The 16990-nt window shown below is 31.8% G+C and overlaps 1 protein-coding gene across 3 annotated transcripts in view; it reads left to right on the forward strand.

Moving 5' to 3' along the window:
- Positions 1 to 16990, forward strand: part of MDGA2 (MAM domain containing glycosylphosphatidylinositol anchor 2) — a 772964-nt gene that overhangs the window by 575825 nt on the left and 180149 nt on the right. For all 3 annotated transcript variants that reach the window (XM_039856637.1, XM_039856638.1, XM_039856639.1), the window contains one exon: positions 3284 to 3613. In XM_039856637.1, coding sequence (XP_039712571.1) covers positions 3284 to 3613 — 330 coding nt within the window. The remainder of the gene's footprint in view (positions 1 to 3283; positions 3614 to 16990) is intronic.

Genomic DNA, 16990 nt, shown 5'->3' on the forward strand with positions numbered 1-16990 from the left:
CTGCTTTATATAAAGTCTTAATAATTTCTTTTTTTTTTTTCTTGTAGATGCTTAATCACACTTGCTACCCTCAGTCTCAGTTCCTGTTAGTGTCAGAGACAGTTTCGGTAACGTTTGCTCAGATTCCCCTGGGGCTCCACACTGTTCGGTCTAGGAGAGTATGGGGAGAGGGGACTTCTGAGTTGGGGGGATGGGGTGTGCGGCTCAGCCTTGATTTCGCAACCACAGCCGGTGATAATCAATTATTGTTTCTCTGCCGTCCATGCTTTTCTGCCATCTCTGTTTCTCTGCCTTCTGTCCTGATGACTGGGCACTATCACCAGCCACGTGGAACTCACAGCACTCCCAGGCAGGGCTGTTCAGGAAAGTCACAACACCTTCTCCCCTCCCCCTCCCCCTCCAGGGAGCTCCAGCGGCTGCGAGAGGTAGCTTCTTTGCTTCTCTTAGTCAACCTCCCGACACAGGTTTCTGACCTGTGGTAGCTCTTATGCACAGATCCCATGCTCAGATGTGCTGATGTGCAGTTTGGGTGTTTTTTGTTGAGTTTTAGATGTTTGGCTTATTGTTGTTTCAAGGAGAGAGATCTGGAGACATCTCTCACTCTGCCATGTTTAATCTAATCTCAAGATCACGAAATATTGTGGCAATGAATTCATACTTAAAAACTCACTTGATTATATTGCTTTTTATCAAAAATATAATCATATATTTAGTATTATTTACTAGTTAATTATAAGATTTGAAATGTTTAACATTTTTTAAATTGGATTTAAAAAACTATTTTCCATGAGTAAAACTGTCCATAGCACATAAATGTAGATACTAATTTCATATATTTTTATCAGTGGCTTTTGAATTGTTTAATAGTTTAAATCTAATTTGTCTGTAAAGTTTGCAGTTCTCTCAATGTCAGAATCACTTTAATATCTCACTATGCAGAAAACAGCTGGAAAACAATAACTGCTAGTAAATCAGTGTTAATCACTGACTGAAACATCAGCATTTTTTGTTGTGTTCATTTATGTCAACCAACACATAAATTTAGAATTAAATTTATTCTGAACGTATGCCCATGTGAAGCTATTGATACATTAATATACATATTTAAATATTCAAAATTGTGAATTGTTTGTTTAAAATTTTTATTTAGATTTATCATTTCTCTACAGAAACAAGATAAGGAAAATTCTTACCAAATGAAAGGAAACTCTCATTTAAATGTTATGGTACTAACAAAAGTAAATGTTTCCTGATATAATAATTTTTAGATTTATTTTTTAAAAGGTATATTCTATAATCGTATGATTTGCTTTGTGCAATAGAAATTTAATTACATTCGAATTATATATGCACAATACTATATACTAAATATTGTAGCCAGATATAGAGATTTTCAGCACATTTCCCTTTCTAGATACTATAAAGTCATATTTTGGTGCTTATTAAAATATAAATATATGACTCTAGGTAATAGGGTACTATAATTTCTCCTAATTTTATCTTAAAGTCATGTACTGATAAAGATAATGTTCTGATATGTACTGATAAAGGAATAGCTAAAGTTAATAAACTGCATTTTATGGTGGAAAAATATAACCAATAACAATATAAGAATGTGATTTAAATATTTGTCTTTTGATGTTTTTATTAAGATTGAAGCTTTGTGCATTTTAATATTTTGGAAATTTCTCCTATGATATTCAGACTTTCTCAATCTTATAAAAAATTTCACATATATGCAGCATGTGGTTTTTACAGACATAACTATTATAAGTATTGGGTGTATAAACTGGACTATAATCAACTATAATCAATGAGTACACAATTTACAATGCATGAGAGTCAGGAATATTTTGTTCATCTCATGTAATAAGGCCATTGCCTAGTGTCTAGTCCTGAACAGGAGTCCTATATATATATATTTTGAATAAAAAGAAAGATAAAAACATTGTTTTTGATGTTTTTGTATTGCTCCTTACTGAGATGCAAACAAGAAAACAGATAAAATATTTGGGGATCTAGAGTAAAAAAATAAATAAAAGCAAAATTTTTAAAATTTAAAAATGTATTAATCTCTAGCACACTTTTACATAGTTCTATAGATTGTTATGGTTTTCCTGGCCTTTATTGGACCAACTGAGGAAAATCGGGTTAAATTCAGGGACATTTACCCAAAATGCAATTAGAAGGCCTCCAGTATCTGCAAGTTCTCTAAATTCATATCATTTTTGCCAATGTCATTATATATTTAGTTTTAATAGTAAAAGTGAATGAATAATTTTTATTCTGATTATTATATTTCACAGAATATGTTACATATCATTATATAGGGATGTTAAGAGAGAGGGAAGTGGACAGGATGTCGGAAAAGAAAAATGTATGTGTATAAGAGAATCACTGCTATAAAAAGGAGCAAACTCTGTTCCATATTGAGTCCTACGATGTCATTCAAAGTTCAGAACTGGAGCCCTTAGGAAACCCATAGAGACTCCCCCAGCAGCCTCTGGCAGTCACCACTACTGAAACAGGCTGTGAGAACAGCACTGGCCTTGGCGCCAGAAAACACTGCTGTTAGGATATAAACACAGCATGTTTTCTAAGCCATTTGCAAAGAGGTTCTTTTGGTCATATGCATGAGAGAGCCCAGCAAAGTTTTAACTAGAAACATCTATGTACGGTTGAATAGAGCAGTTGTAGCAAATATTTTGAAGAAGAAAACATTTTTTTTGTTTCAGGTTATTTCAATATATGAAAATGTCTCATAAAGTGAACCGACTCAATTCTTACCAAACTAGTTTGGGTCAGTATATAGGTGCAACTTTAGAAAAAAATTCTTTAATATGATATTTGTGCAATATTTGAGTTGTTTGAGAAGTTGTGCCATAATTAAGGAATGATATAAGTAAGGAATTGTGCTTAATACTATTATTTTTAACTCTGAATCCTAATAACTTTAAATAAACAGGTTATCTCATTTGTTCAATAACAGCAAGGTTTAAGTATCATATATAGACCTAAAGGATTTTTTTTTTATACCACTGGAAAATAATATCTAATTGATAAAAATCAGTGTTTAGAATCTCTAAATGACTTAAGTCTTTATGTTATTTACAGGTTACCTAAATGAGGTTTTTTGATATGTATTAAATAACCAATAAACATAGATACATTTTATTTTAGTTTGTTTAACTTATTTCACTCCAGAGAGATAATTACCTAGAGTGAATAAATTCCTAACATTATGAAAGTAACACTAACTACTTATGGAATTTTTATGTTTTAGCATTAAAAAAAGGACGATTTTGGATCACACCAGATCCTTATCACAAAGATGACAACATCCAGATTGGGCGTGAGGTGAAAATATCTTGCCAAGTAGAAGCTGTCCCTTCTGAGGAGTTAACATTTAGTTGGTTTAAAAATGGTCGTCCATTACGAAGTTCTGAGCGGATGGTTATTACACAGACTGATCCAGATGTCTCCCCGGGAACCACAAACTTGGACATCATTGATTTAAAATTCACGGATTTTGGGACATACACATGTGTAGCATCTCTGAAGGGAGGAGGAATATCTGATATCAGTATTGATGTTAATATATCCAGCAGCACAGGTAAGAAGCATATTATGATGCAAAAGATGTTCACAGTGAGAATCATTCCTTAAATGGTTACCAGACGAAATAATCTTCAGTCGACCTAAGAACATTTTTGTTTTTAAAAAGTCTTCTAAAACCAAATACTAACCTTTTGAATGCCTAATAAATATCATGTTATGAGTCATTGCTACTTCTATTCAATTTAGATTTAAACAAGATTTTACAGAAATAATGCAAATAAAATTAAATAATATTGACTATGATAGATGTTGGCTTCCTGGTAAATAGTGCCAGTTTGTTTGTTTGTTTGTTTTATTAACTAGAAAACTTCTTTACAGTCTGAAATTATATTAATTAATAAAGTTAAACAACAAATGTCTAAAGAGTTAAGACAATTTTCATAGATTTTAAACAGGAGAAATTAATTCTTAGATGAAAATATTAAAAGAATATATAAGAATATTCAAATATAAGATATAGAAAAAATGTGTTTTCTACCAACAAAAACTAATGATAAACTTGTTAAAGTTGTAATCAGATGTGACTTTTTGAAGAACCTTATGATAGAATCTCTTCACAATGAGAATGGTTAAATATAAAAATATACTAGAGTGAAATTCTTTTGGGGAGGATTAAAAAATGAAAATATGTTATCAATTTCTCTCAATTAAATGTACATCTATAAATGAGGAAAATTATAGAACTTTTATATGGAAGGACACATTAGCTTAACTCTTAGGATATCTATTTTAAAGCCTTGTGATTCTATGAACTGCAATCAGTATGCAACTGGAGAATTCCAAAGGAGCCTTATTTGTTTTGCCAGTTTATTACTAGATTGAATTTTAAGATTTTTATATAATCTTATTTATATATTTATATAATATGTGTTGAAAACAGAGCACAAATGTAGTTAGCAGATTTATTCTGTTTTAAGGAAATTTAAATCGATGACTTTCCCTTTGCAGTCAGGCAGCATTTTGACTTGTATGTTAACAGATTAACCTGTAATTTTGTGTCTTCTCATGATTCCAAACTGCAGTGCATACTGGATTAATTTTACTCCTTAAGGAATATAGATCCATACTTCAGGCTAACCAAATGTGCTTACTTTTCACCATTCTGCATTATTTCTAAGGGATATTCAGTTTTTATCAGCGACAATTCATGTAAAACTTAGTCAAGGTGATGAAAGATATATTTTTTGGACAGATTTTTTTTTCAAGATAAACGACAACCATTTTTTTTAATCTAACCTATATTTTAAAATTGGTGCTGACACTAGGAGATGGACTCATTTTAGGATATCTAATAAAAAGCTGTTGATATGCTCAGTCTGTCATCACTCATTTATGTATTCATTCAATCAACAGATATTCATTCATTGTCTACATCAGTGTGCTAGGTGACATCCCACATATGATATTTCTCATAAGAGTAGGAGCAATTTTGTAAGATCCAGGATCATTCATCTTTATTGATGAGGCACAATTTTCCAGAATTGATCTACGCTTAATTATAAGTGTTGCTTTGTTTGATGGTTTGCCTGGTTTTGTTAGCTTGTTTCTTTTTTAGAACCAGCAACACAAAACTAGATCCAAAGAATTAATGCTCTTATCTAAACAGACTTGTCTGATGGGAGCACAGTTCATATACAGTTAAACTTAGACACAAGAGGAACACAGATGAAGAGAAGAAAGGAGCATTATATAGTTAATCACAAAATGAGCCCTAACATTCATTTCTAAATATACTAGTTATATTGCTTATTTGAAACTATCTATTGTAAATGACAAAGTAGAGAAGATAACTAGCATTGATTAATGAAATTTCCCAAAATCCTAAAAGAAAAATGCCAAAAGATCATCAGAAATGCAGAAAATACTCAAAAAATGCCATAGTAATAAAAGTTTACTTATACGATTAAAGTTTCTTCACTGTTATTATTTTGTCTGGTTACCAAAACAATACTAGAGATAAAGTTGATATATGAATCTAAGACCTCCTCCAAAACAATCCCCTTTGCTGTTCCACTCAGCACAGACAGACTTGGTTATTGTCTGTCTCCTTTTCAGAATTAACACTCCGTAAGACAAAGTCTAGGACTTTGTCTGTATTGTTCATTGCTGCAATCTCAGCATCTGGAACAATACATGGCACTTAGTGGGTACTCAATAAATACTTATTAAATAAAAAGATGAACTAATTTGTGTACATAGCTTTTCTTTAAAGTTTTCTTTCCTCCTATTACCTCTGCAAGATAGGCATTTGATGTCTCTCTTCCTGCGCTTGTAATTTTCTGCTGACTTTAAGAAGTTATTTAACAGGCCAATTTATACTATGATTTAATGTGTTGTCACTCTCAGGAGCGAGACTGGCTCCATAATTTTTGACATACAGTGAAAATTAAAAAGTGAGTCTCTTATTCAGAACTTAATAAGAATTTCACAATGACAACATGAGAACATTAAACCAAGCACAGGACCCTTAGAGTGGCTGCACAGACAGCATTCCCCTCAGGCTGGCCTGCATAAGGGATTGTATTTTGATAGAGAGGCCTGGAGAAGATGATGTTTAACCTAAAGGATGAGTTCACTGAAGGTGATTATATATTCTATCTTCATGCTGAAACTGGCTGATGTTCCATTTTGTTTATAGTAGGGTATAATACTAGAGTACAGTATAAAGTTTTGTAGATTTGAAATTGCCTGGTTCGACTGATAGCACTAGAAATAATTTTTATCCCCACATAATGGAAGACTACACTTAAAGTGGTGCTTTAATCTGAAATATAGAGATATTACTGGGCATAGAGTTTGAATAGTGAGAATGAACAAGCTTATAGCATGGAGAAAAATCTTGAACCATATTAATTCTATGAACCATATAGGATTCAGAGGAAATTCCCCCAAAGTGAGTGAGTGAAGTCAAAGAGAGGACACTACATCAAGACATAAGTAAACATGTGAGGACCTCTTAAATTTGGAGTTTTGCTGGTTATATTAGTACGATTTAAGGGAATTTAGAATTAACCAAATGGCCAGTTTTCTTATGCATTAAACATTTTCTTTATGTTAAATGTAAACTATTTTAGGGTGTATTTTAAACATTAATTTTTTTTTCTGAACCTATTGTTTTTCATACAAAATCTTATATTGATTCCTAGTTGTTACTGTATTTTAAGAGACATATGTGAAATTTATTAAGATGAGGAAGAGGTACCAAAAGGCACTTCTGCCTAATACAGTTTGAAAACCAATTTTTTAAAAATGACAAAGTCATGTTTCTAGATATTTTTTGAGGACTTTCAAATTGAAATATAAAATATATCAGGAAGGTAAAATCCCAGTATACATAATTATTCATATTTTAAAAAACAGTGATTTGATTTTAGAAAAAAACTTTGAAGAGAGAAGTTTTATGTATTTTGGAGTTTGCTTCATGCATTTGACTGAATAATAAAAACTATGATATAGGTGATGATAGATCATGTCTTATTTTCACATTAATTAAACATTATTAACTTTTTCCTCCTGATTCTATAAACATTTAAATTGTTTTATGTGAACATTTGTTGTCTTATCAATTTAAAAGTTGTGTTTCTTGTAGATTCTTTTACTGTATTATTGCTATGTATCTGGCTCTATGTTATATGGTTAATGGACAAATGGGCCTTGTTTTAAGGAGCTTGTGACATAAGTTGTCAAATTACTTAGTCGTCAGATGACTTAGAAATTAGGCACAATAAACAGTGGGAAGGAAACTGTGCTTAAAATGTGATCGGACTTCTGCAGGAATTGTGAATGCTTGTGTCAATATGGGCGCAAGAAAGTTTTACAGAAAAATGACATTTGAATTAAATCTTGATGAAGTAGCACTGTGATAGTGACAGTAGAGGGAGGGTACATTTAGCAAAACATACCAGAGAATGAAGAAATTCCCAGCAATATTATGTGATTCTTTCATTTCTTGTTTTTACTATAGGATTAATAATAATCGATATTAATACAAGCAAGTTATATATGTTTTTCAACTTTATTATTATCATTACTTAAGCTATATTTTATCTGACCAGACTGAAGGTAACTTAAAAAACACATTGTAGTAAATTTATCAATTAAAAATGAAATATACTGGAATTTTAATTGTTACAATTCAATTTTATAAAATTAAAATTCTTCACATACTTGTTAAAAAATGCATATAAATTTTAGCCTAAAATTCTGGCAACAGTTAAATCAACTTTTAAAATATTGTCACTTGGTTGTTATTCATTCACATAAATATAATTGTTATAGTAATTTTTTTAATTTTCAGAGCGCTTGCTGAAAAATATTTTATTGCTTCCTCCAGTGCTGTTTCATGGTAAAGTCCCTAGGTGCTCGTTAGTTTTCATGTATTCTTTTGTATGACCTGACAAATTTGTGAGTTTACAGTAAACTCAGAAGCATCTGCATCACGTCTAGAAAATGTAAACAGTGAGACTGGTGATCTGTGGAATTCCTATGGTGAGTCATCTGGTGGGCAAATATAGCAGAGACTCAATACTGATTTGATGATGTTTTTCTCCCTTGTTAGAGAACACAAACATTTTATACCATAGAAAATAGAACAAGATTTAGAGGATTAAACCAGAGATATCAGCAGAAGCATAGGTACACAGAGGTGACCAATGGAGAAAATTAGTTTGAAATTTTGGCTTTCCTGCTGACTATCTGACTGGTTACTATAATTACGATAGTTCGCAAATGTCTTCACGAGTATTTGCATCTGTGAAACAAAATTTCTTGATAATGTAGGGCTATGATACACAAGTAATAAGAATAATAAACATAGGACAAAAGAAAAATGATTATGTTCACTTCATTAGATTAATTTCTTTACCCTTTCTATTTAAAGAATAGGAACTCATGAAATTCTGCTGCTTAAAACCGAAGTCTCTAGAATAACTTTAGGGAATAATTGATTGTTTTATGTAAGAGGAAGTCATAAATAAGACTAACACTTGTAAGACCTGATGATGCTTTGATCAGAGGAAGCTTCCATATAGTAAAAAGTTATGTCATTGGTTCCTGAGTTACTAGACACAGGAAAATTTTGCCTCCTTGATTCCAAAATTGTGAGGTTCAATCCAAGACCTCCAAATTAATGATAGAGAACAGAGGTCAGCCATAATTTTCTTTAAAGAGTCAGATAGCAAATAATTTTGACTTTGCAGACCATGTAGTTTCTGTCTCAACTATTCTACTCTGTTCCTCTAGTAGGAAAGCTGACACAGACAATAAAATAAATAGGCATGGCTATGTCCAATAAAATTTTAATTATAAAACAGACGGTGGGCCATATTTTTCCCACAGGCCAAATTGTGCTGATCTCTAATCTAGACTTTTGAAATCCTATTAAGAAATAAAGTAAAAATTCTGAACTCTATGGACTTATTAGCAATTTAAGGTAAACCTGCATGTAACTAACTATTGTCTATGCAAACATTAATATATTTTCTATAGATAGTGGCAAAAATTTCAGTTTTTCTTTGTTCCTTGTTATTGAGTCCTTGGTTAAACTGATCATTGTCTGTGAGGTTGATCCAAATTCTAGAATTATGCTGCAAGGAATCTTGAGATTACTTTGCAATTTCTGGTCTCATTCCTAACAGAAGATTTTCTGCTCCTATCTCTATTCTGTCTGTGACCTCTTTCATCTATCTTTTGTCTCTGTTTATGTATCTATATATCTATATCCGTCAATCTATATATCTTTTATCTCTGTGTATATATATTCTATATATATTAATTGGCTGAGGAGACGATGAAAAAACTCAACTTTAAAAAAATGAGATACCCTCTGAATTTTAGAGACTCCAGATTATGGAGTTATTTTTTTCTTTTCAGAATAGCTAATTGGCTACTTTTCATACTGGCCTCAGGCAGGACTAGCTCAGAGAAACTGAATTTACTGTAAGGGCTGAAACTTCTTTACTCTCAGTTGATTTTTGTGTTTATTGGACCAGGTATTATAACTGTCCTTGATAAGGGCCGGGAAGAAGCATAGCGTGTTTTGTAGCATGTCAATAGGGAAACTGTCACCCTAAAAAAAAAAAAAAAAAAAAGTGAATTATCTCTTCTACAACCTTTACAACTTTCTTTTCATAGGCTTTCCTCTTTACCTATAGCTTTGAGACTTGAACAAAATATGGCTAGCAGATATCTTTACCGTGGTACTTAGAGCCTTAAATTGCTATTGTGCTTAGTAAATTTCCCAGAGAGACACTGAACTGTGAAATACTGTTTTTTATTGACCATGGACACAGAATATTCCTTAGGAAATATTGGGCTATGCATGCTTGTAGAGATACCTAATTCCTTTAATTTGTGTTTTCAGTATAGGATGGTATTAACATTAGCCTATACAGTAGACATGGTTATATAAATTCATAGTTAGGAATATAAAAATTTACCAAGAATATTTTATGCTTAACATTGCCTATTTGAAATTAGATTTTAATCCTTAATCGTTCTTTTTATTTAAAAATTATTTAATAATTTGAGATTATTTCTTCTGCTCACTTATGTTAGTCTTACATTGTTCAGTGGCTGATGAAGATTTTCTACAAAGACGTGTAAATACAACAATCTGGAAATGTTTGGAGTGTCTAAGGGACTTTTCTGGAATCTATGTTTGAATAATATGGTTTTTATTCAGATTATATGTTAAAAATAGAAGAAAAATAGCTGACATAGCAAAGTTTTCTAAAGATATTTATACTCACACTTAAGTTTGAAAAAATGTCATTTTTCACATCAAATATTATTGTTTGTATTATTATTGTTGTTATCATTTAGCTTCATGTAGCATTGATAGAGATTATGGTGTTTGGAGCTTATTTTAGGTCTCTGTTGTCTTTGACATCAACCATTTAAATAGTCAGAAATTCATGCTTGAATGTTTTTAGAGTAAAGATAATTTCAGAAGGCTTAACAAGTGCCATATTAGAATGTGCTAAATGACCTAAGAGAGAAATTGCTAAATCATACAAAATAAAGGCATGAAGGATCAATTGGGAGCAGTTTACAAAGACCTCCTAAAACTTCCGAAGTTTTCTTAATGAAGATAGGAAATCCACCACAAGAAATAAACAGTATTTACAGCTCACATCACTTTTTCTTTTTATTTGTTGTATATTTCACAAGCTCTCAGCCTTAATGAAACTGTCCTTAGTGGAAGAAGACTGAGGCTTGGAATTTTAAATTCAAGAGGCAAGGTTAACTGACAATGCAAGTAAGAATAATACCAAAGGTTCTTATATATCAAAGAGAAATTAGTATAGCTGTCATCCACAGTCCTGAGATTAATTCATAAAATAGTGTACACATTCAATTAAAAAAATATTTGTTCAACAACCACTATAGGAAAGGAGATATTGGAAGAAATGAAAAAATGTATAGGTTCTAATTCATAATGGATTTTATATCCTCATTAGAATATACTTGATAAACTTTAGTAACAGAAAAGGTCTAGTATTTGCTTTATAAACTGTCAGTGATACAGAAGCATACAGGATGAAAGTATTGAATCTGGTCAGCAAAAGTTCCATAGGACGGGTAGCCTCTGGGCTGGATTATGAGAATTATATGACACTAGATCTTAAAAAAAAAAAAAAAATGAATGTAGTTATATCTCACTAACAGAAAAAAGAATGACCAAAGAATATTATCAAGGGAGCAGTATGATCAGATCCGTGTTTTGGGGAGCAATTCATTGGATAAATCTGCAGAGTTCCAAAAAGAGAAAATTAGAGGAAGAATGGTGGAGAAATCAAAGAAAACTTTTCCTCTGTTTCCCCAACAGTATAGAGTACCTTTGTTTGCATTGCGAGGATGAGTTCAGTGAGTCATTTAGAGAAAATTTGTGAGACAAGATAGAAAATTTTTATTAGGAAGTAATAAGGCAGTGGGCATAAGCAACACTTTACGTAAGGTAAGAGGAAAAGATACAACATGTTTAGTTAATAGGAAAAGCATGAGACTTGCTCATGAACTTCATCTGAGAAATTAACCTCTTTGCATCTTAGATTTCTTATGTCTCCACTATAGCTTTGGAATATTTTTAAAAAACAGTTTAAGGAAATAGAATGGAGAAAAAAAAAAGAACTTCAGCAAAAAAGAGCCTGCAGATTGAAGTGTGTGTTTGGGGAGGGAAACTATTTATTCAGCTGAAGAGATTGATAGGAATCAGATGAAGTGCTGTGGCATACTCACAACCTCTCCCATTAAGGGGCAGTTAAGTCAGTGACCAATGCTCTTGAGTGAATTTAAGAGAATGCTTCACTGACATCAGGCAGCTTAATGTGGTGTAGAACCCTGGACTTGGGTCCAGGCCCAAATTTACTACATAATAGCTTTATGATCTTGGGTCTGGCTAGACCACAAAACTTTTCATCTATGGAATAAAGGGATCAGCTGGGTTACTGATTTCCAAGTGCTATTCCAATATTAACTAAAGATTTTTTTTTAATATTCTCAAGGGCCACTGAATGCTGGAATATGATAAATAATTAGTTGGGAATTTGACCTCCTATACCCGCTTCATTAGTTGGGAATTTGACCTCCTATACCTAACTTCAATCAGAGTTAAACATTTATCTCTTTTATATATAGGACTTCTATGTAAGATTATAGTTGGACAAAAGATTCTTACTCAAATTCACACACATATAGGTGTGCACACAGTATTAAGCCCACATAGTTGAAAACCATTTGCTTAGATGAATTTTTCAATCTCTTTCAAAGTATGCTGTGCTTTTAGTCTTCTCATTCCAGAATGTTATACCTTGGTTATTTAGAATATGGTAATGTCACATTCTGAATAAGAGATTTTAGGTTATAGAAGAGGTTTGAGGGGACAGATTGATTTGGGATTAGTTGTAGCTGAGTGCTTGTAAGACATCCTTTTGCTTTTGGTGACCAATTAGAAAACTAGGTTTGTTGACTGGGAGAAAGGTCAGAAGTAAAAAAAGGACTTCACAAGCAATTGTATTAATTAGATGTGGATGAACTTATCCAAGAAGAGAACATGAAGTAAAGATTTAAAAATATCCAAGGAGACGGTGGGGAAAAGTGGATACCATTAGGAAAATGAAAAAAGAATGGTCAGTGGATATCAAGAAAAAAGAACTCTTCAATTTGTGTGGAACAGGGGGATATCCAGTGGAAAACTTCCTGTATTTACAGTGTCTTTAGAGCCTTCAGTACCTTTTCATCAGCCTGAAAAGGCTTGTGTGAAAGATCGTGTTTATCCCAAGTACTTTAATATTGATGCATAGATTCTGATAATAGAAGTGAGCTCTTATTTTCCTTTAAGTGAAAGGATTGTCAACTGAAGGTGGGAGGGAGGGAGGGTGAAAAGGAGAGAGAGAATAAAAGGAAAAATGAGAGAGAACAAGATTTACAGAAAGTAACAAAGTAATCTTTTCTCAGTGAGATCATTTAAAGGAATGAGAGGGAATTTTTGAAATGTTTTTAGTTGACCTTGTCAGTAAGCTTTCGCTTGTTTTGAGAAATATAAAGTATATCAATATTTTTACCATTTATTTTTGGGGAAAGCATAAATGCAAAGATGGGCTGCATTGAATTAATTCTCAATTTTCTATAATAGTTCAATAACTATTAATCATGTTTACATATTAGAATTTTCTCACATAAAATTGAATCTATATAATTATGGAAATAATGTTGAATTTACCATTTTCCTCTAATTATCATCTTCAAATACCCAACTCTTTTCCTCTAAATATAAGAACAAAGTTTCCACCTTACAAGTTATGGTTTAACAGTGGTTAATTAGCTCTTGTCTAGTTGCTGTGTCATGTGTTGAGGATTTCCTTCACTTGGCAATTAAATTCTTTTTGAAATTCCCAGATTACATTACAATAAGAACAGGTCAATGAGAAATAGGAAAGAATACTTGATTTATGCTTTCTATACCCTTCATCTTTTGATAAATGCAAGTAATGAGGAGATAGGAACTATCTGAATTTTAAATGACCGAATTTAGATTTCTTTACTCAATTGAGAAATGAATACCATTCCCACAATTTGCATTTAAATTTATAAGAACTAGTAAAGAATTAAAGAAAGACTTATGACACATTTATTCATTAACTGATAAAAAAAAAGTCTCTATCAAATTTATAGTTAATTGACTAAAAATTAGGGTATATTATGTAAACCATTATTAGTGAAACTTACTCTGGATCTTTTGACTACAGGAGAAGAAAGAGATGTGGGAAGTGCTATTATATTTCTACTTATGTAATTAAACACAGCAGATTTTTATGTTCATAGATGACACTACCAATCTACCGTTATCAACTGAGGAACAGAGAAGTAAATAGAAGTTCCATGAATACTAGATCCACAGATTGACAGTTTCAATACCATTTTGCTCTATGTGATAGCCAAAGCTCTAGAGTCCTAGATTTTCTGACATTAAATAGAACAATTATTTTATAGATTTAATTTGTAATATCTAAGTTTCTTCTTATAATTTGGAATGTGTTAAATCAAAGCTATTTCTTTTGGGAGCTTCAAAATATAAATTAGAACTACCATAAGTATAAAAACTTTACTCCTATATCTGTTTACAAATGAATAGCAAAATGACCTAATTAATTTTAAGTCTTAGTTTTTTCATTTTTCATTGTCGGATATAAATGAGATTAAGAAAGAGATTAAATTTATAAAATCATTACAGGTGAGATTTCAGTGGCATAATTTGGGGATATTTATGAATTCTGAATATCTATTTTTAAATTAAAAATTATTGGTGCAGATCCCCAGATTCCTTTTTTCTAAAATATTTTTTAAAGATTTCTGAATGTCTCAATTATTTACAATTATAGTTTTTAAATATTAGGGATATTTATAGATTACCTAGTGCCTTTCATTTTATAGAGAGGGAAAGAGGGCTCAAAAGCTTAGGTACTCGTTCACTTCCTATAGCCACATCCTAACTTAAGCTTATATTCTCAGATTCCAATTCCAGTGTAAGAGTTTGCGGCATGCTGTAAAATGTATCATCTTACATGAAATGGATATTTCCCTTTACTATCTCAGGTGATTCTGCTATTCAGTTACACACTTGGACAAGGGCCTTGTATGAATGAATCACCATAGGCAGGTTTTAAAATATTCTAAAAGGGATTCAGGTAACATTCTAGTTGAATCACATGACTACGTTCTCTTTTGATGGAGGGTACAATACTCTCTCTTACTCTAAGAACACTTCACAGAGTTTTAGGATGTTAGGTCCTGTTTGCCAGTCTCAAATTCCACTCACAAAAGTGGGGCAAGGCTTTACCCTATTCTAACCTAGGCACATAACTTGAACAGTATTCATTTTATTAAAGAAGACCACTTTTAATGTTTTGTTATGTTAAAAATCCTCTTGTGCAGCTCAACATGATACTTGTCTTGTTCTAGCTTTCTAAGTAGAGTGAACCCAGGGTCTGGGTCTTTAAAATGCTACCTAACCACATCTGGAGTGTATATTCCTGAGTTTCATAATTTAAATAGTAACATTAACACTAAAATATGTATTAAAACTTATAACACATAAATATAGATCACATTGTCTATCATGAAGCATTTTTTTAAAAAAAACTTTTATAGTAGTATAACAGAAACACAGAAGAAAACACATGAATTGCAAGCATGCAGCTTATATAACCACACCTAGTTTAAGAAATAAAGCATTAGTACATGCTGAAGCATTTCAAAGTAAATGACAGACCATATAACATAGAATTCTTATTTACAGAAAAAATCTAAGATTTTTGGATTGTTTATTATATTCCAGTTACTGGGCTAAATACTTTATAGTGAGTACTTCTTTGAAATTCTCAGAACACCATTTGAAGTAGATAGTTTTGTGATTATGCCCATTTTACAGATGAGACACGAGCTTTAGAAAGCATAAGTAGCTTTACTAGGCCTCACAGTTTCTAAGGAGTGGAGTAAAGTGTTGAACATAGGTCAATTCTGGTTGCAGAACCCAAGTTCTTTATGTAAAACCCAGTCTCTCGATGGAATGAATGCAAGTAATGAGATTTCAGGCTCCAGAGATATGCTGTGAGAAATGTAATTTTGATGCATGAATCCTTCTCAGAAACCTCAAATCATATTGTGTCTGCCTTCTTACCTCTTTGACTAAGGAATTGGAGCCTGAGAAGCCCTATTGGATGAAAGTGAGCCTAAGAGGCAGCTTAGGAACAGGACTGAAAGCTTTAGAAAAGGGGACATGACAATGATTTGCAGGGGAAGGGAAGAATTGAGGACACCAGACTCTTCTCAAGTATATTACAGGTAAATAAATAAGCATTTCCCAAATTTTAGAAATGTTCTATCAGTAAAAAATGACTAAATTAAAAAGATGTGAAACTAGAAATATATCACTGCACTTAAAAAGAAAAGATTTCATGCACAATATGAAATATACTGGTAATTTAAATATGTGAAGTAGAAATGATAAAATGACAAGCAGTTCAAATGTCTGCATCTAAAATGCATTTAGTATGAATTACAGTCTACTATAAATGAAACATACGTAGTTCACTTTTACCAAGTCTGTCTAAATAATATTTGTAAACAAAATATATTTAGTTGACATTTAAATGGAAATATTCTTGCTTAGGAATAAAATACAATGTAAAACCATATTAATAAAGTAGTACTAAACTCTATTCATAGTCACATATTAGCTCAGAATAAGTTATGTATCATTCTGATCAGTGACATTGTATGAGTTTTTATGTGGTTTTAAAATTAGGCCCATATTTTTATTGTAGCATTCTATACTTCTACAGACTGACAGAATGGATCATAAAATGTACTCATGCATTGGTAGAATATTTGTTAATAAAGTCTTCATGTGTATAAGAAAACCCTTCTCCTATTTTTTTAATTGACCAGTTATCTACTAACGGATCTGTTAATTAAACTTCATTTGCTCTAAAGAACATGTGCCCCTGATCTGTTGATGGAACATTGTGTTCCCTGGTTGTTTCATTTTGCTCTTGACAAAGCATGAAAGAGCCAGCTTCGTTTTATGTCCAAATGTTTATTAAAATGGTGGTAGTGTCTGTTTCCACAGGATAAGGCACATTCAATGATACACAATCAGTGGTGTAATTAGGGAATTTGTAAACCACAGACATTGTCCAGTGTGATCATTTATAAGAGGCCTAACAATGTCACATGGATTTTACAAGGAGACAAATGGCCTTTTTATTATAGAAGTAAATTGATTTTTCTAGCCATTCTGCATTGAAGAGTTTACCACCGCGACCACAGTTGCTCTAGAAAGTAAAATAAATTATGGATTTCTTTAAAGCAT

The sequence above is a fragment of the Pteropus medius genome, unplaced genomic scaffold (assembly GCF_902729225.1).
Source record: "Pteropus medius unplaced genomic scaffold, Ma_sr-lr_union100, whole genome shotgun sequence".
Classification (NCBI taxonomy): Eukaryota; Metazoa; Chordata; class Mammalia; order Chiroptera; family Pteropodidae; genus Pteropus; species Pteropus medius.